Source organism: Chiloscyllium plagiosum, chromosome 10 (genome assembly GCF_004010195.1).
Source record: "Chiloscyllium plagiosum isolate BGI_BamShark_2017 chromosome 10, ASM401019v2, whole genome shotgun sequence".
NCBI classification, from domain to species: Eukaryota; Metazoa; Chordata; class Chondrichthyes; order Orectolobiformes; family Hemiscylliidae; genus Chiloscyllium; species Chiloscyllium plagiosum.
In genome coordinates, this window is record NC_057719.1 from 36,288,673 (window position 1) to 36,314,186 (window position 25,514).

Sequence of the window (25,514 nt, forward strand, 5' to 3'; positions counted from 1 at the left end):
AGCTATTTAATTGTCCACCATCAGTCATGACTGAATGTGGCAGGACTACAGAACTTGGTTGTGGGATTGCATGATTCTGTCTATCACTTGCTGCTTATGCTTTTTGGCATGCAAGTAATTCTGTTTGGTGGCTTCACCAGGTTGACACATCATCTTCAGGTATGCCTGGTGCTGTTCATTGCATGCCTTCCTGCACTTTGCATTGAACTAGAGTTGATCCCTGGCTGCATGGTATTGGTTGAGTGAGTATGGGCTAAGCTGGGCTATGGGGTTACAGATTGTGTTGGAGTACAATTCTGCTACTGTTGATGGCTAACAGCACCTCATGGATGCCTGATCTTGAGTTGCTAGGTCTGTTCGAAGTCTGTCCCATTTAGCACAGTGGTGGTGTAAACATGATGGAGATTATTTTTAATGTGAAGGCTTGTCTTTGTCTCCAGAAGAACTGTATGGTGGTTACTCTTACTTCAACTGGCCTGGACAGATGATCTGCAGCTGGCACATTGGGGAGGATGATATCGACTATGTATTTCCCTCTTTGTTCGTTCCCTCACCACGCGCCGCAGATCCAGTCTAGCAGCTATGTCCTTTAGGATCCGACCAGCTTGAACAGTAATGCTACTGCTGAGCCACTCTTGGTGGTAGTAATTAAAATCCAGTGTATATTGTGTGCCCTTGCCACCCTTTGTGCTTCCTCCAAGCATTGTTCAACATGGAAGAGTACTGATTCATCATCTGAGGGAGGATGGTATTTCATAATCAGTGGGAGATTTCCTTGCTTATGTTTAACCTAAAGCCATGAACGTTCATGGGGTCTGGAGTCAATAATGAGGCCCCCCTGGCAACTCTCTCTGGACTGTGTACCACTCTGTTGCCACTATCCTGCTGGTGGGTCAGGACATATCCAGCGGTAGTGATGGTTGGGTCCAGGACATTGTCTGTAAGGTATAATTCCGTGAGTGTGACTATGTCGGGCTGTTATTTGACTAGTCTGAGAGACAACTCTCCCTATTTTGGCACTAGCTCCCAGATGTTAGTTAGATGGACTTTGCAGGGTCAACATGGCAGGTGCAGTTTCTGTTCTTGTTTTTTCTGATGCTTAGGTCAATGCCAGGTTATCTGTCCAGTTTCATTTATTTGCAGCGATTGAAACTGAGTGGCTTGCTAGGCCATTTCAGAGAGCACTTCAGAGTCAACCACATTGCTGTGGGTCTGGAGTCACATGTAGGCCAGTCCTGATGACAATGGTAGAGTTCCTACCTGAAGGGTATTAGTGAGCCAGATGGGTATTTCTAACAATCAACAGTAGTTTCATGGTGTTCAGTAGATTCTTAATTTCAGGTTTTCTTTTCATTAATTGAATTCAAATTCCACTAGTGAGATTTGAATCTTGGTCCCCAGAACATCAGCAGAGTTTCTGGGTTAATACTGTATCAATGATAGCAATATGCAATACTTCCCCTGCTGCAAAGGTCTGAGTTTGGAGAAAGCAAAAAGCATTTAAGTAAAGATCAGCTATGATCATTTTGAATGATGCGAACATGCTCCATAGGATAAATGGCTTATTCCTGTTCCTATGATGCTGTAGCTCTCTCAACAACAAAAAATCCACCACCTTTCTACACATCTTCATATGGAAGTGTCATATTGCACTCAATACATCAACTCAATTTTTCTTTCCACCATTGCTGCCAGAACTGCTGAGATTTTCCAGCACATCCCTTCTTTTAAGATTTTCAGCAGGTGCAGTATTTTGCTTTTATTTTTAGCATTTTGCTCATGGTTTGCTCGTAACAGTAAAACTCCAAAAATGTGAAAACTTATGCCATCTCTTCAGCTATGAGCTGGAAGTTTAAATTTCACTTTAAAGATTGTTGGTCTCTATGAACAGGACGGAAATTATCTCATTACTATTTCACTGATCAATGGAATTGGCTGTGTATTTCTTTACAATAACCAATCATTGACTGAGTTGTCTTGATGGCTGGCACAATGTAAATACATGTCCTTCCTTTCTGACATACCACCTTTGAGGCTATTTGCGGTGATTATATGGTCTCTCATGCTTGTCTGGGATTTGTTTCTAGATTTATAGATTCAATGAGTTAGTCTCTTGACACATTCCTCACAAAAGACTTGCTGAGTAGCATATTAAGTGAATAATTAACCTTGTAAATAGATACCACTGACTACAATTCTATTTATTCAATGCATCGGTAATTATGTATATCATATAGCAGTCAAACATAAGTGTCTATTTGGTCAATTGCTCTTAAATGAATTTTTTAATGTATTTATGATGGGAAATGAACATTGTATCAATAGCGTGAGATTACTACAGCAAAATTTTCAATTTGTACATGAGTTTACTAAGCTTTTGAATAATTTAATGTAAAATTTCTCATTTCTCATAAAATGTAAAAATCGACCTGATGATTTTTCATCTAAAGTGTAAACAAACACAATTTTTCATACACTTCGTGTAAAAGTCAATCTTAGTTTTCAAGGATCAAAAATCAAAAGTTTCAGAAATAAAGAATAATCCTGTAATTGCTAATGATTTGATTTTATTATAAAGGTGAAATTCTATTGAAAATGAGCACTGGTAAAAAAATGCTACAACATATTTTAATTGTTGTTTTTAATTCTTTCAAATGATTAAATTGACCATATTTGTGACTACATTTGTGAGTGACAAATGTAAATGTGATTATAAATACTTATCGGTAGTTTATGTATAGCATGCTGTTAAGAAATCCCGTTATAAAATCAATAAATATTAGATTGTTATCAAGAATTCTTTAGTGTTGGTGATTTTTACTTTATCCATTATGACAACCTTTTTTTGCATTTCACTTGGGTCCAAATCAAGCAAATGCATCAACCCCTCAAACATAAACCATATGAAAATTAACTCCGTGAGAATGGCCTACAAAATTGAACTTTTAGACACAGTAGCTAAATCTATTGAAGCAGAATATATAAATCATGAATTCAGACAAAAGTAGGATTTTTCTATGCCTTGTTCAATCAGATCGTGCACAATTAAAAGAACATTTAACTCATTGCTATCCCATTCTGCAGGTTACAGTGTTGTGGTAATTTAAAAATACCATCATAATGTATAAGTTTCCACTTGGTCAATTTACAATTCACATAAATTCATGTATATGTTTCTAAACATAACAATTATCAAAAACATTCAAACAATAATTATTACAAAATGCTGGAATATGCACTAATAATTCTAAATATATTGTTAAATAATTCAATATAATATGGGCAAATTGATTTACAAACAAACATTCAGATAGATGTATAGTTTTTTCCATAGTTTGTCAATCGATTCACACTTGGAAAGATAATTTTGACTGAAAGGTCTTCATCTTTATCTTGGAGACGTTTCCTCTGTTTCCAGAGGAGATGACGATACTTAACATTAGCCAGCCATATTTCACACTTGTAGAAGAAAATAATCCCTGTAGTCCCTAGGATCACAAGACATGTCAATAATCCAAGCACAGTAAAACAGATCACCTGACTACTACTCAGCAGTGAGTTGGATTTGTGAATGGTTTCTTTGACTGTGATTGTCAACATGCCATTACCTTGTTGATGCATTGATTTATGAGAGAAATGCAATGATCGTTGGAGGGGTTTGCCATGTCTAATCCAACGTGTTACTGCATGCTTAGAAACATTGTGCTTTGTGTCATGATTAAATGTTTGTGTTTGGCAAGTTTCTCCCTCATATTCAGGCAGGCAATTACAATAAAATCCTCCTCCAAGATGGTCATGGCAAGTGCCTCCATTTTGACATGGATGGCTAAGGCAAGATGTGACTGAATAATCACAGAATTTGCCAGTGAATCCATTAGGGCAAGTACAGCTGAATCCAGAAATCTGATCTGTGCAGGTTCCATTGTTGGCACAAGGGTTTGGGTGACAGTTATCGATGCTTATTTCACAGAAGTCACCAGTAAAACCAGGCAAACAAAAGCAATAAGCCTTGTTATCATCAAAACAGCTTCCTCCATTCTGACAAAGTGGCCTGTAATCAAATAAGTAAGTAATAGATATTGAATTGATTCATCTGTAATGTATCAATAACCTTGAAACTATCATACCAGCTTTTTTGGAATCCAATGTTAGCATGAAATGGCAATGTCTGCTATTTTTACTTCCTTGAGTAAAGGGCATTGTTCCCATTAATACAATTAAGAGATTTTTTTTGGTCTCATTCCTGGGAAATTGGACACATGCAGACTCTTAAATAGAGGGAAATTATGTGGAACATGCATGTCTCAAACTGAACCTTTTCTTTTTCCATTAATTTAAAATTTTCTTTTCTTCATAGATCACTCTGGCTCCCTGTGATCATGGCTTTCTCTATACCTTGTTTCAAAGTATTAAGGGCATTAATGTCATCCAACTGGTCCAGGCACAGAGAAAGGAAAATGGGCCCTAGGATTACAAGAAGTGATGCTACAACCTCTCTCAGCCTGTTACAACAATGCCAGTCTTTTTTGTTCACTCATGGGACATGGACATTGCTGACTGGCCAGCATTTATTGCCCACTTCTAGTTGCCCATGAGAAGGTATTAGTGAGCTGTCTTCTTCAATAGCAATCCACATGCTGTAGGTTCATCCACAATGTCTGAGAGAGGAATTCAAGCAACAGTTAAGGAACACTGACATATTTCCAAGTCAGGATGGTGAGTGGCTTGGAAGGGAACATGTAGGTGGTGATGTTCCCATGTATCTGCTGCCCTTGTCCTTCTAGATGGAAGGGATCATGAGTTTAGAAGGTGCCTTCTGATGATCTTTGGTGAGTTGTTTAGTGTATCTTGGTAGATAACACACTGCTTCTACTGAGCATCAATAGTGGAGTGAATGGATGCTTGTGAATGTGGTTGCAATCAAGTGGGCTGCGTTGTCCTGGATGGGGTCAACTTTCTTGAGTGTTGTTGAAGCTGCACCCATCCAGGCTCGTGGGGAGTATTCCATCCCATCCCTGACTTGTGGGAGTGGATTTGGGGCATTGTACATGCTTTTCCAATTAACTATGGGTTTCAATGGACTGCATAACTTCCAACAATCATGTACTGTACAACTCTGTTGCCACAAGTAAGGTTGTTCTGAACTTCTCACTGGAAAGCATTCATAGTAAATAACAAACCTGCACAGTTATGATAAAAATACAGATATACATAAATTTAAACCTGTAAAATAACATCCATAAACACATGTGAATTAGTGAACAGTTAAATAGTAATATTGTGATTAGATATTATATGTAGTTTTGAGTTAGTCCTGCAAAGTCCTTGATAGATATGCACTAATAATTATCAATATTTGTTAAATAATTCAATATAAGCAAAATAATTTATAAACAAACATTCAAGTAGATGTACAGTTTGTTCTGTAGTTTATCAAATGATTCACACTTGGAAATATAAATTTGACTGAAAGGCTTTCATTTTTATCTTGGAGATGCTTCTCTGTTTCCAGAGGTGAAGGTGAAACTTGGCATTTTCCAGCCATATTTTACATTTCGATAAGAAGGTGGGGAACATAGGGTGTGTGAAAAGCAAGGCATGATACAGATTTATGTCACCATTAAGAGTATTGTAGACAATATGCAAAATCTGTCCTGTCAGCAGGTTACAGTCGCTCACAGCTATCCTGATCATTGGATGAAAATTCTCTGGGGAACCCAATATCAGGACAACTTAAAGGCAGCCATCAACTCTAAAGGACTGCAAAACTTGTCAAGCTAAATGGCCTAAAATGTAAGTGACCTTTGAGGCACAAACTGCAAACCTGATTTAAGTAGGGATTGGATAGAGTTTGAAAGTATATGGAGAAAGCAAGTGAAATTAGATACATTTTTTGAGATGAAGAGCTAGCTTTACCACAAGTACTATAGGCTGAAAGACCTCTTTCTTTGTTCCAATTTATTCGATCATTGAGTATTATTCTATTGTACGGATCTGCCAAAGAGATTTTTAAACCACTTGCTGTTCAATGAACTTCAGTTAAACAGTAACCTTTTGCAGCTTTAGATTTATTATTCAATATGACTTATTCAGAAATGCAATAAAGCAGTTAGATTAATTCCAGTACAGTATAATGCAGTTTATCTGTCACTGACATGAATGCATATGCATTAGGATGAATCTAAATTTATTATTTTGGAGCTTAGGGCTCTCTTCGGCATGTGGACATGATAGAAATCAAAATGAGGAAATTAAAGTGGTGACACATTTAAATTAAAGGACAAATTTAGGATTGAATAGAAGAAGAAACGAAAATCGCTTGGTATTATTTATGGATCATTTGACTGCTACAGTGGAGGGCACTGAAGTCATTCTGAATGGATGAGGTCAGATGAGCCAAAAATAGTTCACTCCTAATATCTGTTTTAGAAACTTAGCAAGCTGCTTGAAATCCTGTCGTACAGATAGCATGCATCCCGTACCGTTTGTTGTGGCAGGACCCCTTCCGAAGTTGACAATGGGTTCCTATAAACTCCTGTCCACAGATACATATGAAGCCACCATCTTCGCTCTCTATACATGTAGAATTATTAGCACAGGGCTGCACAGGTGAGCAGCTGTTGGAGGCTGTAATGAAAAATAATGCAGTTAATTAAAATTAAGGGTGCAATTTCTTCTGCCTGTTCATGGCAAGGAAGGTAGCAAAGGTGGACCAATAGTTGGGAAAACTATTGGGGCAAGCAATGGTTTTGTGGTATTATTGCTAAGCTATTAATACAAGGACTCAGGTAACCTTCTGGGCTCCTGGGTTTAAATCCTGCCATGGACTGAATTCAATAAAAATCTAGAGTTAAGAATTTAATCGTGATACCGTTGTCAATTGTTGGGAAAATCCCATCTGGTTCATTAATGCCCTTTAGGGAAGGAAATCTGCTGTCCTTACCTGGTCTATATGAAACTCCAGACTCATAACAATGTGGTTGCCTTTCAACTGCCCTCTGGGTAATTAGCTATGGCCAACAAATGCTGGCCTAGCCAATGATGCCACATCCTGTGAATGAATATAAAAAGAATTTGCCTCGGAGAGATACTTGCCACTCACTCACCACCTCAGCTATTGAGTGCTGGGGGAGAAAGTACATTTCTTGAATTGCCTGTAATTAAGTCCCTTAAAGGGCCTCAAATTGCCAGTGTCCTGACCACCTGCTTCCCAGCAGGCACAGAAATTGACTGGTTTACTGGAAACCAGGATGACCTACCTGCTAGATTGAGGTTGCAAGTGGAAGGCCTTTGAATCCATCCCTTGCCCCAATGACCATAAGGCCATAAGGCATAGGAGCAGAAATTAGGCCATTCAACCCATCGAATCTGCTCCATCATTCAATCATGGCTAATAAGTTTCTCAACCCCATTCTCCTGCTTTCTCCCCTTAAACCTTGATCCCCTTGGTACTAAAGAACCTGTCTATCTCAGTCTTAGAATATAGAACAATACAGTGCAAAACAGGCCTTTCAACCCTCAATGTTCCGCCAATCTGTGAACTATTCTCAGCTCGTCTCCCCACACTAATCCCATCATCATCCATGTGCTTATCCAAGGATTGTTTAAATCTCCCTAATGTGGCTGAGCTAGCTACATTGGCATTTAGGGCATTCCATGCCCTTGTCACTCTCTGAGTAAAGAACCTCCCTCTGACATCTGTCTTAAATCTATTACCCCTCAATTTGTAGTTATGTCCCCTCGTACAAGCTGACGTCATCATCCTAGGAAAAAGACTTTCACTGTCTACCCTATCTAATCCTCTGATCATCTTGTATGTCTATATTAAATCCTCTCTTAGCTTTTTTCTTTCCAATGAAAACAGACCCAAGTCTCTCAGCCTTTCCTCATAAGACCTTCCCTCCAGACCAGGCAACATCCTGGTAAATCTCCTCTGCACCTTTTCCAATGCTTCCACATCCTTCCCGAAATATGGCGACCAGAACTGTACACAATATTCCAAGTGCAGCTACACTAGTGTTTTGTATAGTTGCAGCATGATATTAAATATATTCTTCATATATATTCTTAAATATATTCGATGATGGGTCCTCCACAGCCTTCAGTGGCAATAAATTCCCAACTTTCCATGTGACTCCCACTATCTTCTCATCATTGAGTCCCCTGGTTAGGATGTGGAAGCTATTGGGCGAGGTGAGGTTCTACTGTCAGGACCTGTGATTGGCTGAGAAGCTCACTAGTCAGTTCTTAGCAAGGTGACTGGAGCTGGATTTGATGTGCTTACTCAGTGATAGGGGCTGTGAGCCAACTGCCACTGAACATGCCAACACCCACGGTTAGATTATAAATTAGAGAGTCAGGGCCAGAGAAACCACATACGAATAAAGATACATTATTGAAGAAAGTGTTTAATTTTTAATTCAAATTATTTCATTTGAAGTATAACTTAAAATGTAATTTATGCACCAGATTATACATAGATATATTTAAGAACAGCAGAATTCTAATACAATGCCTTGTTTATATTCCCTGAGCATGTTCTTAGTAATCATCATCTTGATTGCCTTAATGTTGAAAGGAATGCAATATTTTAAAAAATGAATTCATTGCATTTTTAAATAACCTTTTATTAAGTTCTAACTTGAAATCTTCAAAAGAATCTATCCAACAGCAAGAATTAGCCATGAAAACAATTAGACGTTTTTTGCCTAATGGTCTGAATTCTTATCCTGATGGTGGGTTAACAAAGGTGCAGGAATACCACCCATCCTTTATTCTTTGATGGGATATGAGCATCACTGGTAAGGCCAGAATTTGTTGCCCATTTTTAATTTCCCTTGAACTGAAAAGCTTGCTAGACCATTTCAGAGGGCAGTTAAGAGTCAACCACATTGTTATGAAGTGAGATGTAGACCAGTCTGAGTAAAGTAGGCAGATTTCCTTCTCCAATGGACATTAGTGAGCCAGATGAGTTTTTACAATGATCAATTATGGCTTCAAGGCTACCATGTCTGAGACTAGCTTTACGTATTTCAGACATATTAATTGAATCTATGTTCCACAACTCTCAGGCTGGCATTTGAACCCTTGTGGATTATGGATTACTAATAAGCCTGAGCTTATGGATTACTAATTCAGTGACATTGCCACTACACTACTATCACCTCCTATTTAATCATAAAGCTCCTACCCGTACAACCCCACCGCCCCCACCCACCCCCCCCCAAAAACCTAATGTTTCCTCTAAACTATGCTATCACAGCTGCCAACTGGTGTGCAACATATTGACTTCTAGTTCTCGAAATGACTGCCACATATGGACCTCAGAAAAATTAGAGGGAGCATTGCCCTGCCTTGGGACATTTCCCATGCACATTGAATTTGTAAGCTCAAGTCAGAATATTGTTTATCCTGCTGCAGTTGGACATGGACAGCTTCAGTATCTGAGGTGTCACAAATGTTGGTGAACTTTGTACAGTTATCTTATGAAAGAGGGAATGTTATTGATGAAAGGACTGATGATGGCTGGACTTCAAACACTCCCCTGAGGAACTCCAGACATGATGGGCTCAGACTGAGATGACTGACCTCTAACAATCACAATCACCTTATTTTCTGATTGGTATGACTCCAACCAGCGGCTTGCCTTGATTCACATTAACTCCATTCTCGTTAGGGCTTCTTGATGCCAATTTCAGTCAAATGCTGCTTTGATGTTTAGAGAAGTTATTCTGACCTCATCTCACCAAGAGTTCAGCTCTTTTGTCCATGTTTGAACTAAGAATATTATAAGGTAAGGAGCTAGATTCCTCTGTATCACTTGATTATACTGTCAAAGGCAACTTCCATCAATTTATTTGAACATAACCTGATAGAGCAACAACTGGCCAGGTTGAATTTGTTATGCTTTTTGTCAGCTTATATTGTTAATGACAGGAATGGATCTGAAAGAATAGGTTTCTAGCTGGTGTGTACCCGAGAAACTAAGGGAATTTGGTGAGAATGTAATGGAGACACAAGCCAAAGCGTACTGCACTAAAATCTTTCAGAACAACATTTATCCCAAAGGCTGTTATGATATGGGGTAAACCCCTCCTTGCTAATTTAAACCAGCAACACCAAAAAGATTTATCCCATGTGATAATCTGTTAAAATTTGAGAGGCCAAGAACTATCCAAAAAGTCACTATTTAAAGTTCAAAAAAATTTAAGAACTTTATTCTTTAAGTCTAACATAGAATATTAACTAACAACTATTTACAACTCCTTTCTCTAACCTATCTTTTACCCTCCCCACTATAATACTAGTCCAATAAAACCCCCCAATTAGGATTTTCCAAAAATTTCAAAATCAGCGAGCTGTCAAATCTTCTCTTTGTATCTTCCTCTGTTTTCATTTCTTCTTCTTAGGGATTTCTGTTTTATAGGTCATTGATAGATAAAGGTACCTTTAAGAGAGCTATTCTCTGGGCAGTCTGTACATGTCGGTGGCTCAGCAGTTCTCCTCCAACTGTTCAATTTTTTTTTTCAGTTTCATACCCCAAAACATCAGTCCGTTTTGTTGGTGTTAATATTGTCATAAATTCAAACTTGATTGAAGTTTGGTATTTTGGGCCATAATTTAAATTGATTGGCCGTATTTGAATTTGTTTTTGTTTCATAGCAACTCAGCCAGTGCTGGTTCTGCTGAACCAAAAGTTACATTGTAAATTCTTCCAGCACTGTGTGTGCTTTTCTAAGTTCTTGCTAGCTTTCAATTTCCTTAAAAGTACAGTACCCCTTACACCTTCATAACAGGCCTGAAGGATGGAAAGTTACATCTCGAAGGAGTTAGATAGATAATTATAGACACGTAAACTTCATGGGCCAAAGATTCATAGACTCTTTTAAGGGAACTGATGTGTATATTATTATAGTGTTTCCATTTACCTTATAATTCTTGACCTTGCTCCAAATTACACAGATTGGGATCATGTACGTACTAAGGGTAATTGACCCAAGTGTGTAGAGGCACTCAACGTGCCTGTCTAACAAGGCTACAGAAAGAAGAAGGAGCATCCAAGGCTTTAAGCAACCTTAAGACTAAGCAACAAAAACACAATTTTATTTCTTGCAGGAGCTATCTAGATAATAGCTTTAAGCATTCAATTACTATTCACTGATTTGGAGATGGTTAAAGAGAAAGAGGTTTCAAAGTACCAATAATCATGAAAGGATAAATAATTGAAAGATTGTTTCCACTGGTTGGTAAATTGGAAAATGAAGCATAAATACAGCATTATAATTAGAATAACAAAAGGAGAATACAAAATTTTTCACACAGTTATTATAATAATTTACTATAAGTGACTATTGGGGTAGGAAACAATATTGTTATTTAAAACAATTGGGAAAGAAAAATGTAAAATGGTTACAGGAAGTGGTAGAAAAATGGTAGTTAAGATGGGAGAGCTTTATTCAAGACATTCAGGTTCTTTCTCTAACTTTTAAATTACCATAAAATGTTAACCATATGGAACAAAAATACTTGAACACAAAACATGAAGTTCATATAAAATCAACCCTTTTTAAAAGGGAATATTTCTAGATAGGTTCCCATCTTCAAAATGAAAAACATCACCTAAAAATAAATTTACTGATAAGTATTCAAACCCAAGTTTTGATCAGGCTCAAAAATAATTCTCGGTATTTGACAGTTGCTTTAAATTTATATCGAGGATATTACAGCTTTCCTTTTGTATTTGCAGAACACAGCATGCATCAACAAACCTGTGTCACAGAGGCTGCCTGTCCAGCCTTCCTCACATGCACATTCCCAAGGTTTCGTGCAGTCTCCATGTAAACAGCCAGGAAAAGGAATGCACTGATCGCATAGCTCTCCCTGCCAGCCAGACTTACACCTGTAACAGAGAAACAGCTTTGAGATTCTAGGCAAAGTGTCACTAATGGTATGTGGCTAAGAACCAGGTTGAACTCACTCCACGGAGGCCAGTATCCTATGACCAAGTCACCTTTTATTTACACGTGCACAGTATATGACACTGACCCAGCTAGCGCAGAGTCAGCTCCTAGGGTGAACAAAACCCTGATACTCCTGTTTATATCTGTCAGCCAGGATTCCCTAATTGGACCAGGTTAACAGCCCAAATCAGAGAACTCATATTCTACGACGTCGACCTGGCTGACCTTGTTACAATCACTTCACAGGTTTGCAACTTCTTTCCTTTGGTTCCATTTATCAATACAAGCAACAAAGATTAAACAGTACTGAATTCATTTGAAATAATTCTGGAGAAATAATTGCTGTAACACTTGTCCTGTGCCTTTGTTTTTCATTTTCAAGTACTATTTCTATTTTTGCTCTGTTTTAGTTTAGTTTATCTCTGTTATCTTTGCCTGCTTCTCTTCTGCTTTAAACATCATAAATGAATATGCCTGAAGATGGCATAACCATATTTTATGGGCATAAATGTTTTTTGCAAGGTATCTATACAAAGGTGAAATTTTCAAAGTAATTAAAGTGTGAGTAGTGAAAATGGATTTAGAAAGTCTTGCATGAAATCTTAATGGTGAGGACTTCAAACTTTGGGTAGTTTTGATATGTAATTGAAGGGTTTTCTTCTTCATTTCCCCAGATATCTTGATGCCCCATTCCTATGTGAGGACAGTCGGTGAATCTGTGTCAAAGTTGTCCAATCATTACCTTTAGGTAAATGAATTTGTTTCTCTCCTCCTTCACAACAGTAAAGGGCTTACTTTTCTTCTCATGACATAATGTGAGAAAATAGTACCAACACCTCCTTAAATTCCATTTTATAAAAAGACACATTCTGCTTCATTTTGACACCTTTGTATTATCTGTGCCTCATCACACATTAATCCCTGTGAGTCTGGCCATATGAAATTCTTTGCAGAGCAAAACAAGAAATAATAATGTATTCTATTTATTGTGATTCAATTGAATAAGATTAAAATAACAAGTGGAAAACTGAACTAGCAAAATGAACACAATGACTCAAAGCAGTACAGAGGTGTGGTCAAGAATTGTAAATAATCCTACAGCAGCATGATAATTAAATCATTTGTTCACAATCATGAAGCACCTTGTAATTTTGTGCACGTTTGTATGAATCTGCTAGCAGAGGAGAAAACCAGATGCAAGATGCTTTAAAATCCCCATTGGTTAAAAAAAAAGAGAAATAAAAATAGATAACTGAAACATTAAAATGGAAATTCTTAAAAGACAAAAAGGACAGTTATTAAAAATGGAAACAAGGCAAAACATTAATTACTGAAGACAAAAGAATGTAAAATAAGAATATTTCTGCACTACTGCTTAAAGAATCCTGGTAAAATGGGAAAATGTCTGAACAATTGTCTGGCTATAAGCCCAAAATTATTCATGTAAAATAAAACACTTAAAAACTTAACACAATTAAATGAAATTCTGCTATTTTAATTGAGGAATTATTTGTTTAAAATAAATGCTTGTAAAAAAACACTCACTAAATTTAAAGCAATGTTTAAGATAAATAATTTAAACATTTGCACAATTACAGGAAACCAAAGACTTTAAATGCTGGTACAGCTTAGATGGAGAGATTTATTTTAATTGGTCAATTGGTTAAATGTAGTAATTGACAAGATAACTAGTTTTAAAGTTAAAATTGCAATGTCCTTTGTTTATTGTTCACTTCATGGGGTAACTCGCTTCACCGAAGGACAAAACTATGTGAGCAATGCTTTCAAATACAGGTTGTTCTGCTATAATGTGACAACTGTGTTCCTCTGCAACCTTGCGCCATAGAAAATCATGCTATGAAAACCATTATAGAAAATCTCGCTTTAGAAGATCGATAATAGAAAACCTCTATACTTGTTCAGTAGAGATTTTGCGTCATCCAAACAACATTCATAATTCATCAATCGCATTATAGCCAATTTGTGCTAACGAAACACACGTTATAGTAGAATGATCTGTGTAAAGAATTCTCCTTATGTTGAAAATGTGGCCACATCCCACATCAGGAACCTTGTGCAATTTTTTTATGCACTTTTCTAGAACCCTGCTATTTTAGACTTAGAGAGGGATGTCCATACAGTTAGATTTCCAAAAAGAAATTCGAGAAATGACTAGTATATAAGGTAAGAGTTTGTATAAATTTATCCACCATGGCTCACCCTTTAAAACTTGAGGTCACTGTTTAAAAGGAAGGATTGTTCATTTAAGACAGAAATGAGGATATTTGTTTTTTCTCAGAGAAGGTAGTGAGTCTTTTGAATGCTCTTCCTTGGAACACAGTGGAAGACAAAATCTTTGAATATTTTTAAGGCAGAGGTAAACTCTGGAGTTGTGGGTCCTGAGGTGATTTGACAGCCCAATGCTGGTTCTGCACACCATCTCACAGGTGGGGGAGGTGATTCAAACATCGAAAATAGAATACAGTACAGCACATAAACAGGTCTTTGGCCCATCAAATCTGTGCCGACCATGATGCCATTCTAAATTAATCCCACCTCCCTGCACATGATACGTTTCCTTCTATTCCCTGTCTTTTCATGTCTTGTCTATGCGCCTCTTAAACACTGTTATCCTATCTGCATATGACACCTCCCCTGGCATATTCCAGCTCCAATCACTCTTAATGTAAACAACTTTCCTCACACATCTCCTTTAAACTGTCTCATTCTCATCTTAAACCTATGCCCTCGAGTATTTGACATTTTTACTCCGACTTGCCACCCAATTCTTGCCTCTCATTATTTTACTTATTTCCCTCAGCCCTCAACACTCTAGTGAACACATCCACACTTGTCCAAACTCTCCTTAGAGCTAATACACTCCAATCCAGGCAACATCCCAATAAGTCTCTTTTGCAACCTCTCCAAAGCCTCCACATCAGTCCCATAATGCAGCAACCAGAACTGCACACAATACTCTAAATGTGGCCCAACTAAAGTTTTTACAGTTACACCAAGACTTGCCAACTTTATTCTCAATGCCCTGATTGATGAAGGCAAGGATGCCATTTACCTTCTTTACCACCTTATCCACTTTGTTTCCACTTTCAGAAACCTGTGGATTTACACCCCAAGATCTCCCTGCATATTCCTCTATAGATTCTAAGAGTGCTGCCATTTACTGTATACTTTCCTGTTGCATTTGGCCTCCCAAAGTGTAAAGAGGAATTGGTTGGATACCCATGATTTTACATGCTCCTTTCCAATGTTTGCACTTTGGCCTCCTTCTGGGTCACTCATTGGAGGCAGCTTAGATTTTGCAGTTGTGGTTATAATGACACTCAATCAGGTAGACGTTGATGGAGAGTAGCGATAAATGTACAAATGTGAGTTTCTATTTACAATGAGGTAGCACCTGTTGCACCTTTGTTCCCTTGGAAGCTGAACGTCTTTATTTAACTCCCATTATGTGTCTGTGAAGGGCTATTTGTGGCTTGCAGTGAATTATCTGGTCCACAGCTGGAGGGGTGGTGAAAGATCTTGGCAGTGGTAAGTATTCCGCCATTGGGGAAAGCAAGATAGCACACTGGAATAATATTGCACATAATGAGTAAACAATGGAGAACTGTGTGAGATCGCTAAAACTTGCAAAGAAAAGCCTTCCCTTGAAACTCTGCAAATTTGACAGCCAATGTTTGGTAAAATGTAGCCTGTTAACTCTGTTTCTTTCTGAATAGATGCTGCCTGACCTGTTGAGGTTTTCAGCACTTCCTATTTACTGTTGTGAATTGAAACTATGGTCTAACGTAGTGCTGCGTGCATCTATTAGACTATCAGAAAACTTCAGAACTATGTTGCTTGACTCACTGGTAGGGAAAATTGAAGCAAACTTGAAGAAAGATTATCTGCTGAAACAAATGGTCAATAAGGATTTGAGCATTGACAACAGTCAATTATGTTGTTGTACAACTTCTGGAATGGAAAGCCGCATCACCTCGTGGAGAATACTCTCCACTTGTCTGGATGAGTGCAGCTTCAAAAACCCTCAGAAAGCTCAATGCCATCCAGGACTAAACAGTGCAATTGATAGACAACCCATTCATCACCTTAGATACTTACTGCCATCAGCATTGGTGTACTGTAGCTGTAGCCACTGTGTGTACCATCTACAAGCTGTACTCTAATGACTCACCACAGCTTCTTCAATAGCACCTTCCAATCCCACAACCACTGCTGCCCCAGAGGAACAGGCTATGGGCACATGCAAGTTATTGTCCAAGTTACATACCATGCTGTCCTGAACATAAAAAACTGGAGCAGGAGTGGGCTACAGAGCCCATCAAAACCTCTCCACCATTGAGGAAGATGCTGCAGCATCAGCTCCTTTTCCCAGTTTGATCGCCAAGTCACGTAATTGTTTCCTAGAATCCAAAAGTCCATCAATCTCAACCTTGAACTGGGTGCCGGCAGGTGGGGCTAGATTGGGTTGGGATATCTGGTCGGCATGGACAGGTTGGACCGAAGGGTCTGTTTCCATGCTGTACACCTCTATGACTCTATGTCACTGACCTCACATTGAAGTTTACACTACCCCTCCCATTGCCCGAATTCTGTACCATCTGACATCTGGCGTGAAAAATTCAGCTCAGACCCTACTATCTCAGCTCCCTCAGAATTCTTTATATCTCACTTAGATCTAAACTTGAGACAGTATGTGCCCAATTTCTCAGCTTCTAATCATATGACAATCTTCTCATCCAAGGAATCAATCTAGTTAAAATATACTGCACCTTCTCCAAGCAAAATATATCCTTTGGTAAAGAAATGAAAACACCTCACAGTGTTCCAAGTGTTGTCCCCTCGAAGCCTAGTACAATTCTAACAAGACTTTTCCACACTTGTACTGCAATCTCCACAACATTTCATTTGCTTTTCTAACCACTTGCTAACTTCTTATGATTCTTGTACAGGGAAATATATTTTCATTCACTCATCACTGCTGGATTAAAATCCTGGAATTCCCTACGCAACAGCACTGTGGGTGTACTTTCACAACATGGCCTGCAGCAGTTCAAGAAAGCTGCTCACCATACCTTCTCAAAGGCAATTAGAGACTGGCCCAGTCAGTAATGATGCCATGAACATCTGAAAATACTGATGAATATCAGCCATCACCAAGTGACAATAGGTATGTGTTAAATTCCCCGCATTGACGACAGATCCATTCCACAAATAGCAAGATAATTTTTGAATTTCACATTCTCTAGAGTTGGGATATTATCAGAATTACTTCTGAAGGAATGTCTGGAGCAGGGTTTCTTAATCATTTTGCCTCTGAAACCTCCTGCTGATGTTATAAAAATTCAATGGATGCCCTGTAACACAAGATGTGTTTGTAATGCATAAAAATGAATTATACGGTTAATCAAATAGTTAACATAGATATGGCAATCTCAACAACCTCTTTCTAGATTGTATGATTCTATTGAAAGTTGATACTTCATCCTTCAAACTGTTCTCCCAGAAGAAAGAATCTGTCAGGACTACATTTAGGAATATCACACATGAGTCCATTTAATAAAGAGCTGTAGAAAAAGACAGGCGCCCCACTGTAAAAGAGAAACATGTGACCAAAAACAGAATATTGACATTGTTTAATGGCAGGTCTGGAATAATATCTGCAGCAGCATTACATCTAAATGACCGATTGCATTTAAACTAAAACAATTTATGTAAAAATGTGATTAACTCTGGCACATTAAGATTAGAAAATGCAAAATGTGGAGGATCAACTGATATGCTGCATCATCATGCAACCATACTCAGCACATGTATGCAAACAAATTTTTAATATTCACAACCGCACTGGAATCAAAATATTAAATTAACATGATTGTCATGGCTCTTAATAGTATTTTGTTATTAAAGATATGGCAAGCAAGCAACTTTATTTAACAAATACTCTCATTTTTTGTAAATTCAACTGCATCAGTTATTAAGATAAACCAAGGATGTGACAAGTAGAGACAACAATGCAGAAGTAAGATTGACAATTTTAGCAGAAGATTTGCTTCTTTAAAGCAACAAAATTATACTTAACACTTTTAGCCTGTCATTTATTTATCCAGGAATCAACACATAAAAATAAATAAATGCAAATCCCTTATTTCAGATGGACAATATCTGTGTGTCATTTGCATCTTCAAAGGGACATCAAGCAGGGTATATTCTAAGGTCTATCAAGCTGTCCTCATAAAATCAATATCCTTAGCATCGTAATCCTAGTTAAAGCCAGGCAGCCCACTACTGATCTACATATGCTGATTGGCCAACAATATTCATAGACCTTAGATTTGATTCCCTACAGTATGGAAACAGGCCCTTTGGCCCAACAAGTCCACACTGACCCTCCGAAGAATAACCCACCCAGACCCATTCCCTTACCCTGTATTTACCCCTGGTTAATGCACCTACCATTATGGACAATTTATCATGGCCAATTCACCTGACCTGCACATCTTTGGACTGTGGGAGGAAACTGGAGCACCCAGAGGAAGCCCACGAAAACATGGGGAGACACACAGACAAGTTGCCCGAGATAGGAATCAAACTCAGATCCCTGGTGCTGTGAGGCAGCAGTGCTAACCACTGAGCCACAGTGCCACCCTACTTTTCTTTTAGGCTAGTGAGCAGAATTAAAATTAAATACCTTGTAGAAATATTCACAAAAAGAATCATTGCAATGTGTCAGTGTAAGGTGCTTGGTGATTTGCTTTGAATATGTCTGACACAATCAGAAATGATCACTTTGCTTAAAAGGGAAATTCACTACTTTCCAAAATGGACCTCTGTGTTCTCTTGAGGGGCATCACCATTAAAAATGGCGAGCATGATGCATAAATCTATTCTTTAGCACAGACGTCAGTTTTCAGCTTTCCCTTCTGGAGCCTTCACCTGGCCCCTCCCAACCCATGAGAGTGGAACTCAGCTCTTAAATACAAAGTATTTTCAGCATCACCTTCTCTCAATCCACACTGGAGATGTTCTACTTGAGCCTTGAAAAGATTTGCATTTCTAACTCTGACTCTTCCCACATGGTATTTATTAAAACCATTTATAGAGCTGTAGAGACATATAGAATGGAAACAGACCATTCAGCCCAATTCGTCCATACCGACTAGGTTTCCTGAACTGAACTGCTCAAATTTCCTTACATTTAGTATATATCCCCCTAAACCTTTCCTATCCATGTACCTGTCCAAATGTCTTTTAAATGTAGTAATTGTGCTCACCTGTATCACTTCTTCTGGAAGCTCATTCTATATGTGCACCACACTCTGTGTGAAAAAATAGCCCCTCAGGATCCTTTTAAATCTTTCCACTCTCACCTTAAACCTTTGCACTCCAGTTTCGGATAGCCTACCCTTGGAATAAGACCTTGGCCAATCATCTTCTCCATATCCCTCTTGATTTTATAAATCTTGATAAGGTCACCCCTCAGCCTCCTGTGCTCCACAGAAAAAGTCCTAGTCCATCCACCCTCTTCTTATAATTCAAACCTCCCACATTTCTATGTTTTTCTGTAATTAGACATTCAGGGAACTACTGTTCAATAAAGATTAAAAAGAGGAAAATTGTCTTGACTTGCTAGGTGGGTGTGACAGAATTTTTTCAAGGGTTCTTCCATTTAGAAGCTACACCTTTAACCAAGGGTCAGGGGAGGTGGTGAGTGGGGAGATGGTAGCTTTAGAAACTCCACAAAAATGATGACTGGCAAAAAAAAAAAACCCTGAGAATTGAGTCTTTGGTCAATCAAAATTGAAAAGTAATTGACTTTAATTTAGTAAAAAAATCATGAATAATGTGCAACTCCAATTGGCCATATCAACTGGAACCATGCTCAATACTCTTGGGATGACGAATCCAAACCTCAGTATTATTTAACTTAGATGCCATCGGAATACAGCACTGTTTGATACATGCTAGAACATCAGACAGGAAAAACAAGTGATGAAGGAAGGTATGGAGTCTTAGCAGCTGAAGGCATAATACTAATGGTGAAGTGATTAAAATTAATGATGGAGGTCAGAACTGGAGGAGTTCAAGTATCTTGGAGGGTTTAGACAGTCATACTATGGAGTGTGTTGTAAACATGGATGATCATTTTAAGATCAGGGAACTGGTTAAGCTGGAGGCAGTGTAGGCAAGCACATAGTAGGGTTTTGTGCAGTTATAAAAATAAAGTAATTGGAAGCTCATCTTGGAGTCAAGTATGACACCAAAGTTTTAAACAATTTGGTTCAGCCTGGGAGTGGGATGGAACCAGTCAAAGCCATAGTGTCATAAAGTCAAAGGAGGGTATGTAATGGAGATGATGGGATTGTTTTCAGTAGACAAGGTTCAGAGGAGATTTGATAAGTGTCTTGGTGAGTTTGGTTAGCTCAATGGAGTGGATAGCTGGTTTGCAATTGCAGAGTGATACCAACAACATGGGTTCAATTTCCACACTAGCTGAGGTTACCGTGAAGGCCATCCTTTTCAACCTTTCCCTAGCCTGAGGTGTGGTTACCCTTAGGTGAAACCACCACCATCATATCTCTCTAATGAGACAGCAGCCCTACGATCCAGCATGAGTACAATGACTTTATTTACAGGGGTCCAGAAAGAGTAGTTAGAAACTTTCTTCCCATTGCAGAACAGTCAAGGACCTAGATTAAAAGTGATTCGCCAAGAGACCAGGAAACATAAATAAGACCTTTTTTATGTAACAGATAATAATGATCTACAGTGCATTGCCTTACAGTTTGGCAAATTCAAATGATGTGAATTGACTTGGTTAAGCCCCTGAAGGGAAAAGCAACAGCACTATGAGCAAGGAGTGGAAATAGCTATAATGTTTTTTGTAGAGAGCCAGTATGGATTCCACAGGTCAAACAGCCTTCGTCTGTGCTATAATCATTCCTAAATTCAATGTTAACACTTAACTAGTCCATTGCTGGACAGTTTAGTCAAATGACATTGGTCATTTGTAATTAAAAACAAACAAAATTATCTTCTTCACAAATCTGGATCTTAGATAATATTCCCCAAGTTAAATAAATAGTTGAGTTTGTACCTGCATTCACCAGTAGTTTCACAGAATCCATTTACTGAATGACAGCCACGTTTGCATTCAATTCCTACAGGTACAGAAGAAAAATGTAAATTACTGATTGCCCAACTAATTAGCAGAGTAACCATCCCTAGAAAACATGTATAAATATTACTTCTGCAGTTTCCAATGTATTATTTAACTCCATTGTGTATCTATTAGTATTTACAATGGATATTTAATATCATAGATAGCAATGGTTTAATTACTCCTCATACACTCCTTATATCTGGAGGGTACGGTTAGACTGGTTACCCAGCAATCTTTAATTTCAAGTTAATTTTATATTTAAATCCACAGAGTGTAATTCAAAGAATGGACTGAATTAATAATGGAATTGTTCGGCACTGGAGATCTAATGTTCTGCTAATCAAGTTTAAAGAAATTTAAATACGAATAAAAGCAGTGGAATGCTAATTAATCATCTGTGTTTGGTATTCCACTGAGCCTTCAGATTCTTCAAGAACAGAAATAAAAGTCCATGAAAAGTTTTAAGAAGTCATTTTAACTTGTAGATGAGAAATTCCAACAACTTTCCAGAATTGCACAAACACGTGAAAAGGTGAATATATATTTCCATTTTAGACATGGTATTAGCAGGAATGACATTGTGGGAAGAATGTGGGAAGGAGAATGTTAGCACTGTAGAAGTTTTCTATAACTTTTACAATAAATTTAAATATATGTCATGGTACAATAGAATAAAAGAGGTCCAGGAAAACAAGGAGAATTGTAGGTTTATTAGTAACTAAGATTTCAGTCAGTCTGCCTTCTGCAGTAGAGTCAACCACCTGTGAATGCCAGTGCAGCAATGTATCTAATTACACATGCCTACCTGAGAGACGACTGGTGAAATGTGCTACGTGGGCTATGAACCTTTAACAACAGTCAACTGTCTGCATCAGAGTACCAGTTGAATTCAAGATCATTACTCTCCTCAACATTTATGTCTTAGAAACCCAAAACAGTATGTGTGGCATTTAGATTAGATTCCCCACAGTGTAGAAACAGGACCTTCAGCCCAACATTTTTCTCCACACTAACCAAATAAAACAGCATTGTTTGCTTAGATGATTCCTTGGTTTCCCCAGTACTTGGATAACAATCTTATTGCTTTCACTGCAACACCAGGGTCCTTCTGTTATATAATCTCATCTGCCTTTGAACCTTCCCTGTTCTTTGTCATTCCGACTTTCCCGTTTCTGTTGGTTAAAATTAGTTATAATTCTAACTTTCTCCAGTTTCAAAGCTACGGAATATTCACAGCATTCGCTGTTTTTATTTCAGATTTCCGGCACCCTTAGCTTTGAAGTCATTGTGCGTGTGTGCTGTACAGAAAGCTCTACATAATCACACCTAGACCCTGGTTATTAATAATTGCTGTTACCAAATAAATGCTGTAACATTTCCCTTTCAATACCAGAAATGGATTTTACGACGTTGATATCAGAAGTGTGACAAGAGCTTCTTTGCACATGTTTTATGACAGAGAACGATGTGATTCCAGTACCAAAATAAAATATATGAGAGACAGGCAGTATCGGTGGATTTGTTAAAACTACGAACGTCAGCTGTTAAGTTTCCATCATCAAAACTGTTAAGGAAAGATGACCATAAACACAAGGGAAAAAGTACAAAGTCAAACAAGACGGTGAACATTTGAAGCGTTATAAAACTAACAATAAAAATAACACATTGTATATCCTTGCAATGGTGTAACTGCGGCAAGGCGTCAGCACATTCACTTCCAAGGACACAAGGTGGCAGGTTATCATCTCTCACTGGAGCTGAACAACATTTCACCATTGCTAAGTATAATGCATGTCCATCTCCCACCCACCCTCCATTTCTACATTTCAAAGGGTTGTTTAAAAATGGTTTCTACTCCCGGCTAACACCTCCTCCAACTTTCTACAATGTCATATTGCTGAGTTTTTCTACAGAAAGGGCCATGACCAATAGGTAGATGTCTACCCATTCAATCTGAGGGACAGTGGATCCGCTCTTGGAACTTCATTGTATTCTGGACGCCCACATTAAAAATGCAAGGAGCGTCATTTGAACCATAATTCTTAAAGAAATGTTAATTTCATTGGATGTGCCACCACCAGGAATGAATGCCATATATATTATCTGGCCATACAGCGGATGAATTCACTTATTAAGGCTTGGGCTGGTGGTGCCTATTATTGTTTTGCTTTAGCTGTTCGAGTGAGATGATGAAATCTTCCAAAAGTGTCACTTATCTCATTCTTCATTTTGAATCCTAAAAGAAGACAGTTCTGAACGCGCAGGTCTAAGAGGTACACTGCATGTGTTCGTAAATACGAGATCTGTTTTACAGTATCATTTACATTGTAAATTCACCCTTTCTAAAGGAAGTGTGTTTAACCCATATAGTTCCGCCACAGGTCTAAGCAGAAAGGGTCTTGGAAGGATATTTGAAAAAGTGTGATGAACTTTAACATCCAGCATTTGATATTAACCGACGGAGTTAGTTTAATATGATTCTGATCTGTGAAAATCAATTCATTTCTATAAAGTTCGTTTGATCCGAGTAAGCCCCAGATGCAGAAATGCAGGTTTCCCACTGCGGAGGGAGCGGCTCACACTGTCGCCAGTGTCCGTGGGTCATCGCGAACACCTTGGGTCCCCATTGAAAATACACCAATCTGACTGGGGCGGTTATTGTAACGGTTCTCAATCGGAGCCTGACGTGACACGGGACATAGCGTCAAATAAAGTCTCAATTTACCTTGAGCGAAGGCGCCGGCCATGAGGATCAGAATGCAGCAAGCTAACACCGAGACAGCACGGTGGAGATCCACGGCCGTCTTCATACTGAGAGCTTCCACTCATCGGAAGACCTGAACAGCACTTAGGAAAGATTCAGATCCGAATGAATTAGCAGCAGTTTCCCCACAGAGCAGCCTGCACTGAGAGGCTTCCCTGAGAGGAGTTACACCGCCTCCTGGTGGTCACCAAGTTCGAGCTGAACAGCCCGTTCTCGGTACAGAGGTGGGCAGCCACAGAGAGACACTCAGGGCGGGAGAGGGAGCAGAGTGTCCGCCGGCCTCTGGGGGTGCTGCAGGAGGTGCTGAGCACACTCCCTGGGCGGCTTTCGCCCCCTGACAGGCACCGCCGCGGTCCTGGCTTCAGCCGGCAGCTGCTGGGGGCTGACCTGCGGTGTTAGAGATCCCGGAGTGAGCTCCAGCACACGGTCCCAGCGCCAGAGGCAGCACCAACTGGCTAAAGCTTCAGGCCAAGTGGAGCCAAGGGCAAGGAGGCATGCCCAGCAAAGAGCACTCCAGCTTTTTAAAGGAGGCTTCCGAGGAGAAAGCCGCGCTCCCTTTTGACGCATCATGGTTTATATAACCACAGAGAATCTCACAGAGTACAAGGAGGCCATTCCTGATGAAGGGCTCCTGCCCGAAATGCTGATTTTCCTGCCTCTCGGACGCTGCCTGACCTGCTGTGCTTTTCCAGCACCACTCTAATCTTGGCTCTGATCTCCAGCGTCTGCAGATCTCACTTCTGCCATGGAGGCCATATAGCCCTCCCAGGGCCTTGCCAGCCCTCTGGAGGATCTGTCTGTACAGTTTCTCTCTGCTCAGAGTTTCCATGGAGCGCCCAGCACCTTTTCAAACAACCCCTTCCAGATCACATCAGGAAAACTATTTTCCTGGTCCCACTCCTGGTCTTTCGTTTATGCCAAGCACCCCGGCCGTGAGTAACCTCAGTAAGCAAAGGAAACAACTGCTTATGAACTCAACATCCTACAGCAGCATTAGTTTACCTACAGCATTAGTTTAATAACAAGACGTTCATTTAAATAAGCTATTCCATTTCGTCCTTGATCGAGACGTCCTTGATCATGATGCCTTCAGCATCATTGTAACAGTGCTCAGTGCTGTCACCTCTTCCCTCTTCGACTTGAATCAAGACCATCCTACCTCCGCTGCTGGACTGACTGTGGAGCTAAGGCAGGATTCACGTTCCGAGTCCTGTGAGCCTTCTTCCTCTGCTCTCTCTACCCTGTTCTCAGCCCTGTTTATTTCATATATCCTCAATTCTTCCTAATATTTTGCTTCATGTTCTCTATCTTAAAACCGTTACCGTCCGCGAATCCATTTTGAAAAACGAGATAATGTGTTCTTTTCAAATGCTCTTCCCTTTTTCTTACTTTCCTTTTCTGTTTACCCGCAAATCTTTTCATGGCGCAAGTGTGGCCTTTTAAACCCACTATAACCTCTGTAGAAATGTACTTTACTGCTCTGACTATATATTCCAGCGTCCCACGATTTTAATTGCTTGGTAACATTTGAAGGTAGAATTCCACTCTTGCTCTGAGTTTTTATCGGAATTACCGAGTCCTTGTTCCGTACCAGTCATTGCCGTAATCA

The 25,514-nt window shown here is 39.0% G+C and overlaps 1 protein-coding gene across 1 annotated transcript; it reads right to left on the reverse strand.

Moving 5' to 3' along the window:
* Positions 1 to 2,550: 2,550 nt before the first annotated feature.
* Positions 2,551 to 24,096, reverse strand: LOC122553518 (protein delta homolog 1). The gene is made up of 5 exons (XM_043697403.1): positions 23,867 to 24,096; positions 21,076 to 21,139; positions 11,769 to 11,899; positions 6,483 to 6,627; positions 2,551 to 4,051 (listed from the first exon to the last, which is right to left on the reverse strand). The coding sequence occupies exons 1-5, from the start codon at positions 23,949 to 23,951 to the stop codon at positions 3,307 to 3,309; spliced, it is 1,170 nt and encodes a 389-aa protein (XP_043553338.1). The 5' UTR covers positions 23,952 to 24,096; the 3' UTR covers positions 2,551 to 3,306.
* Positions 24,097 to 25,514: the final 1,418 nt, after the last annotated feature.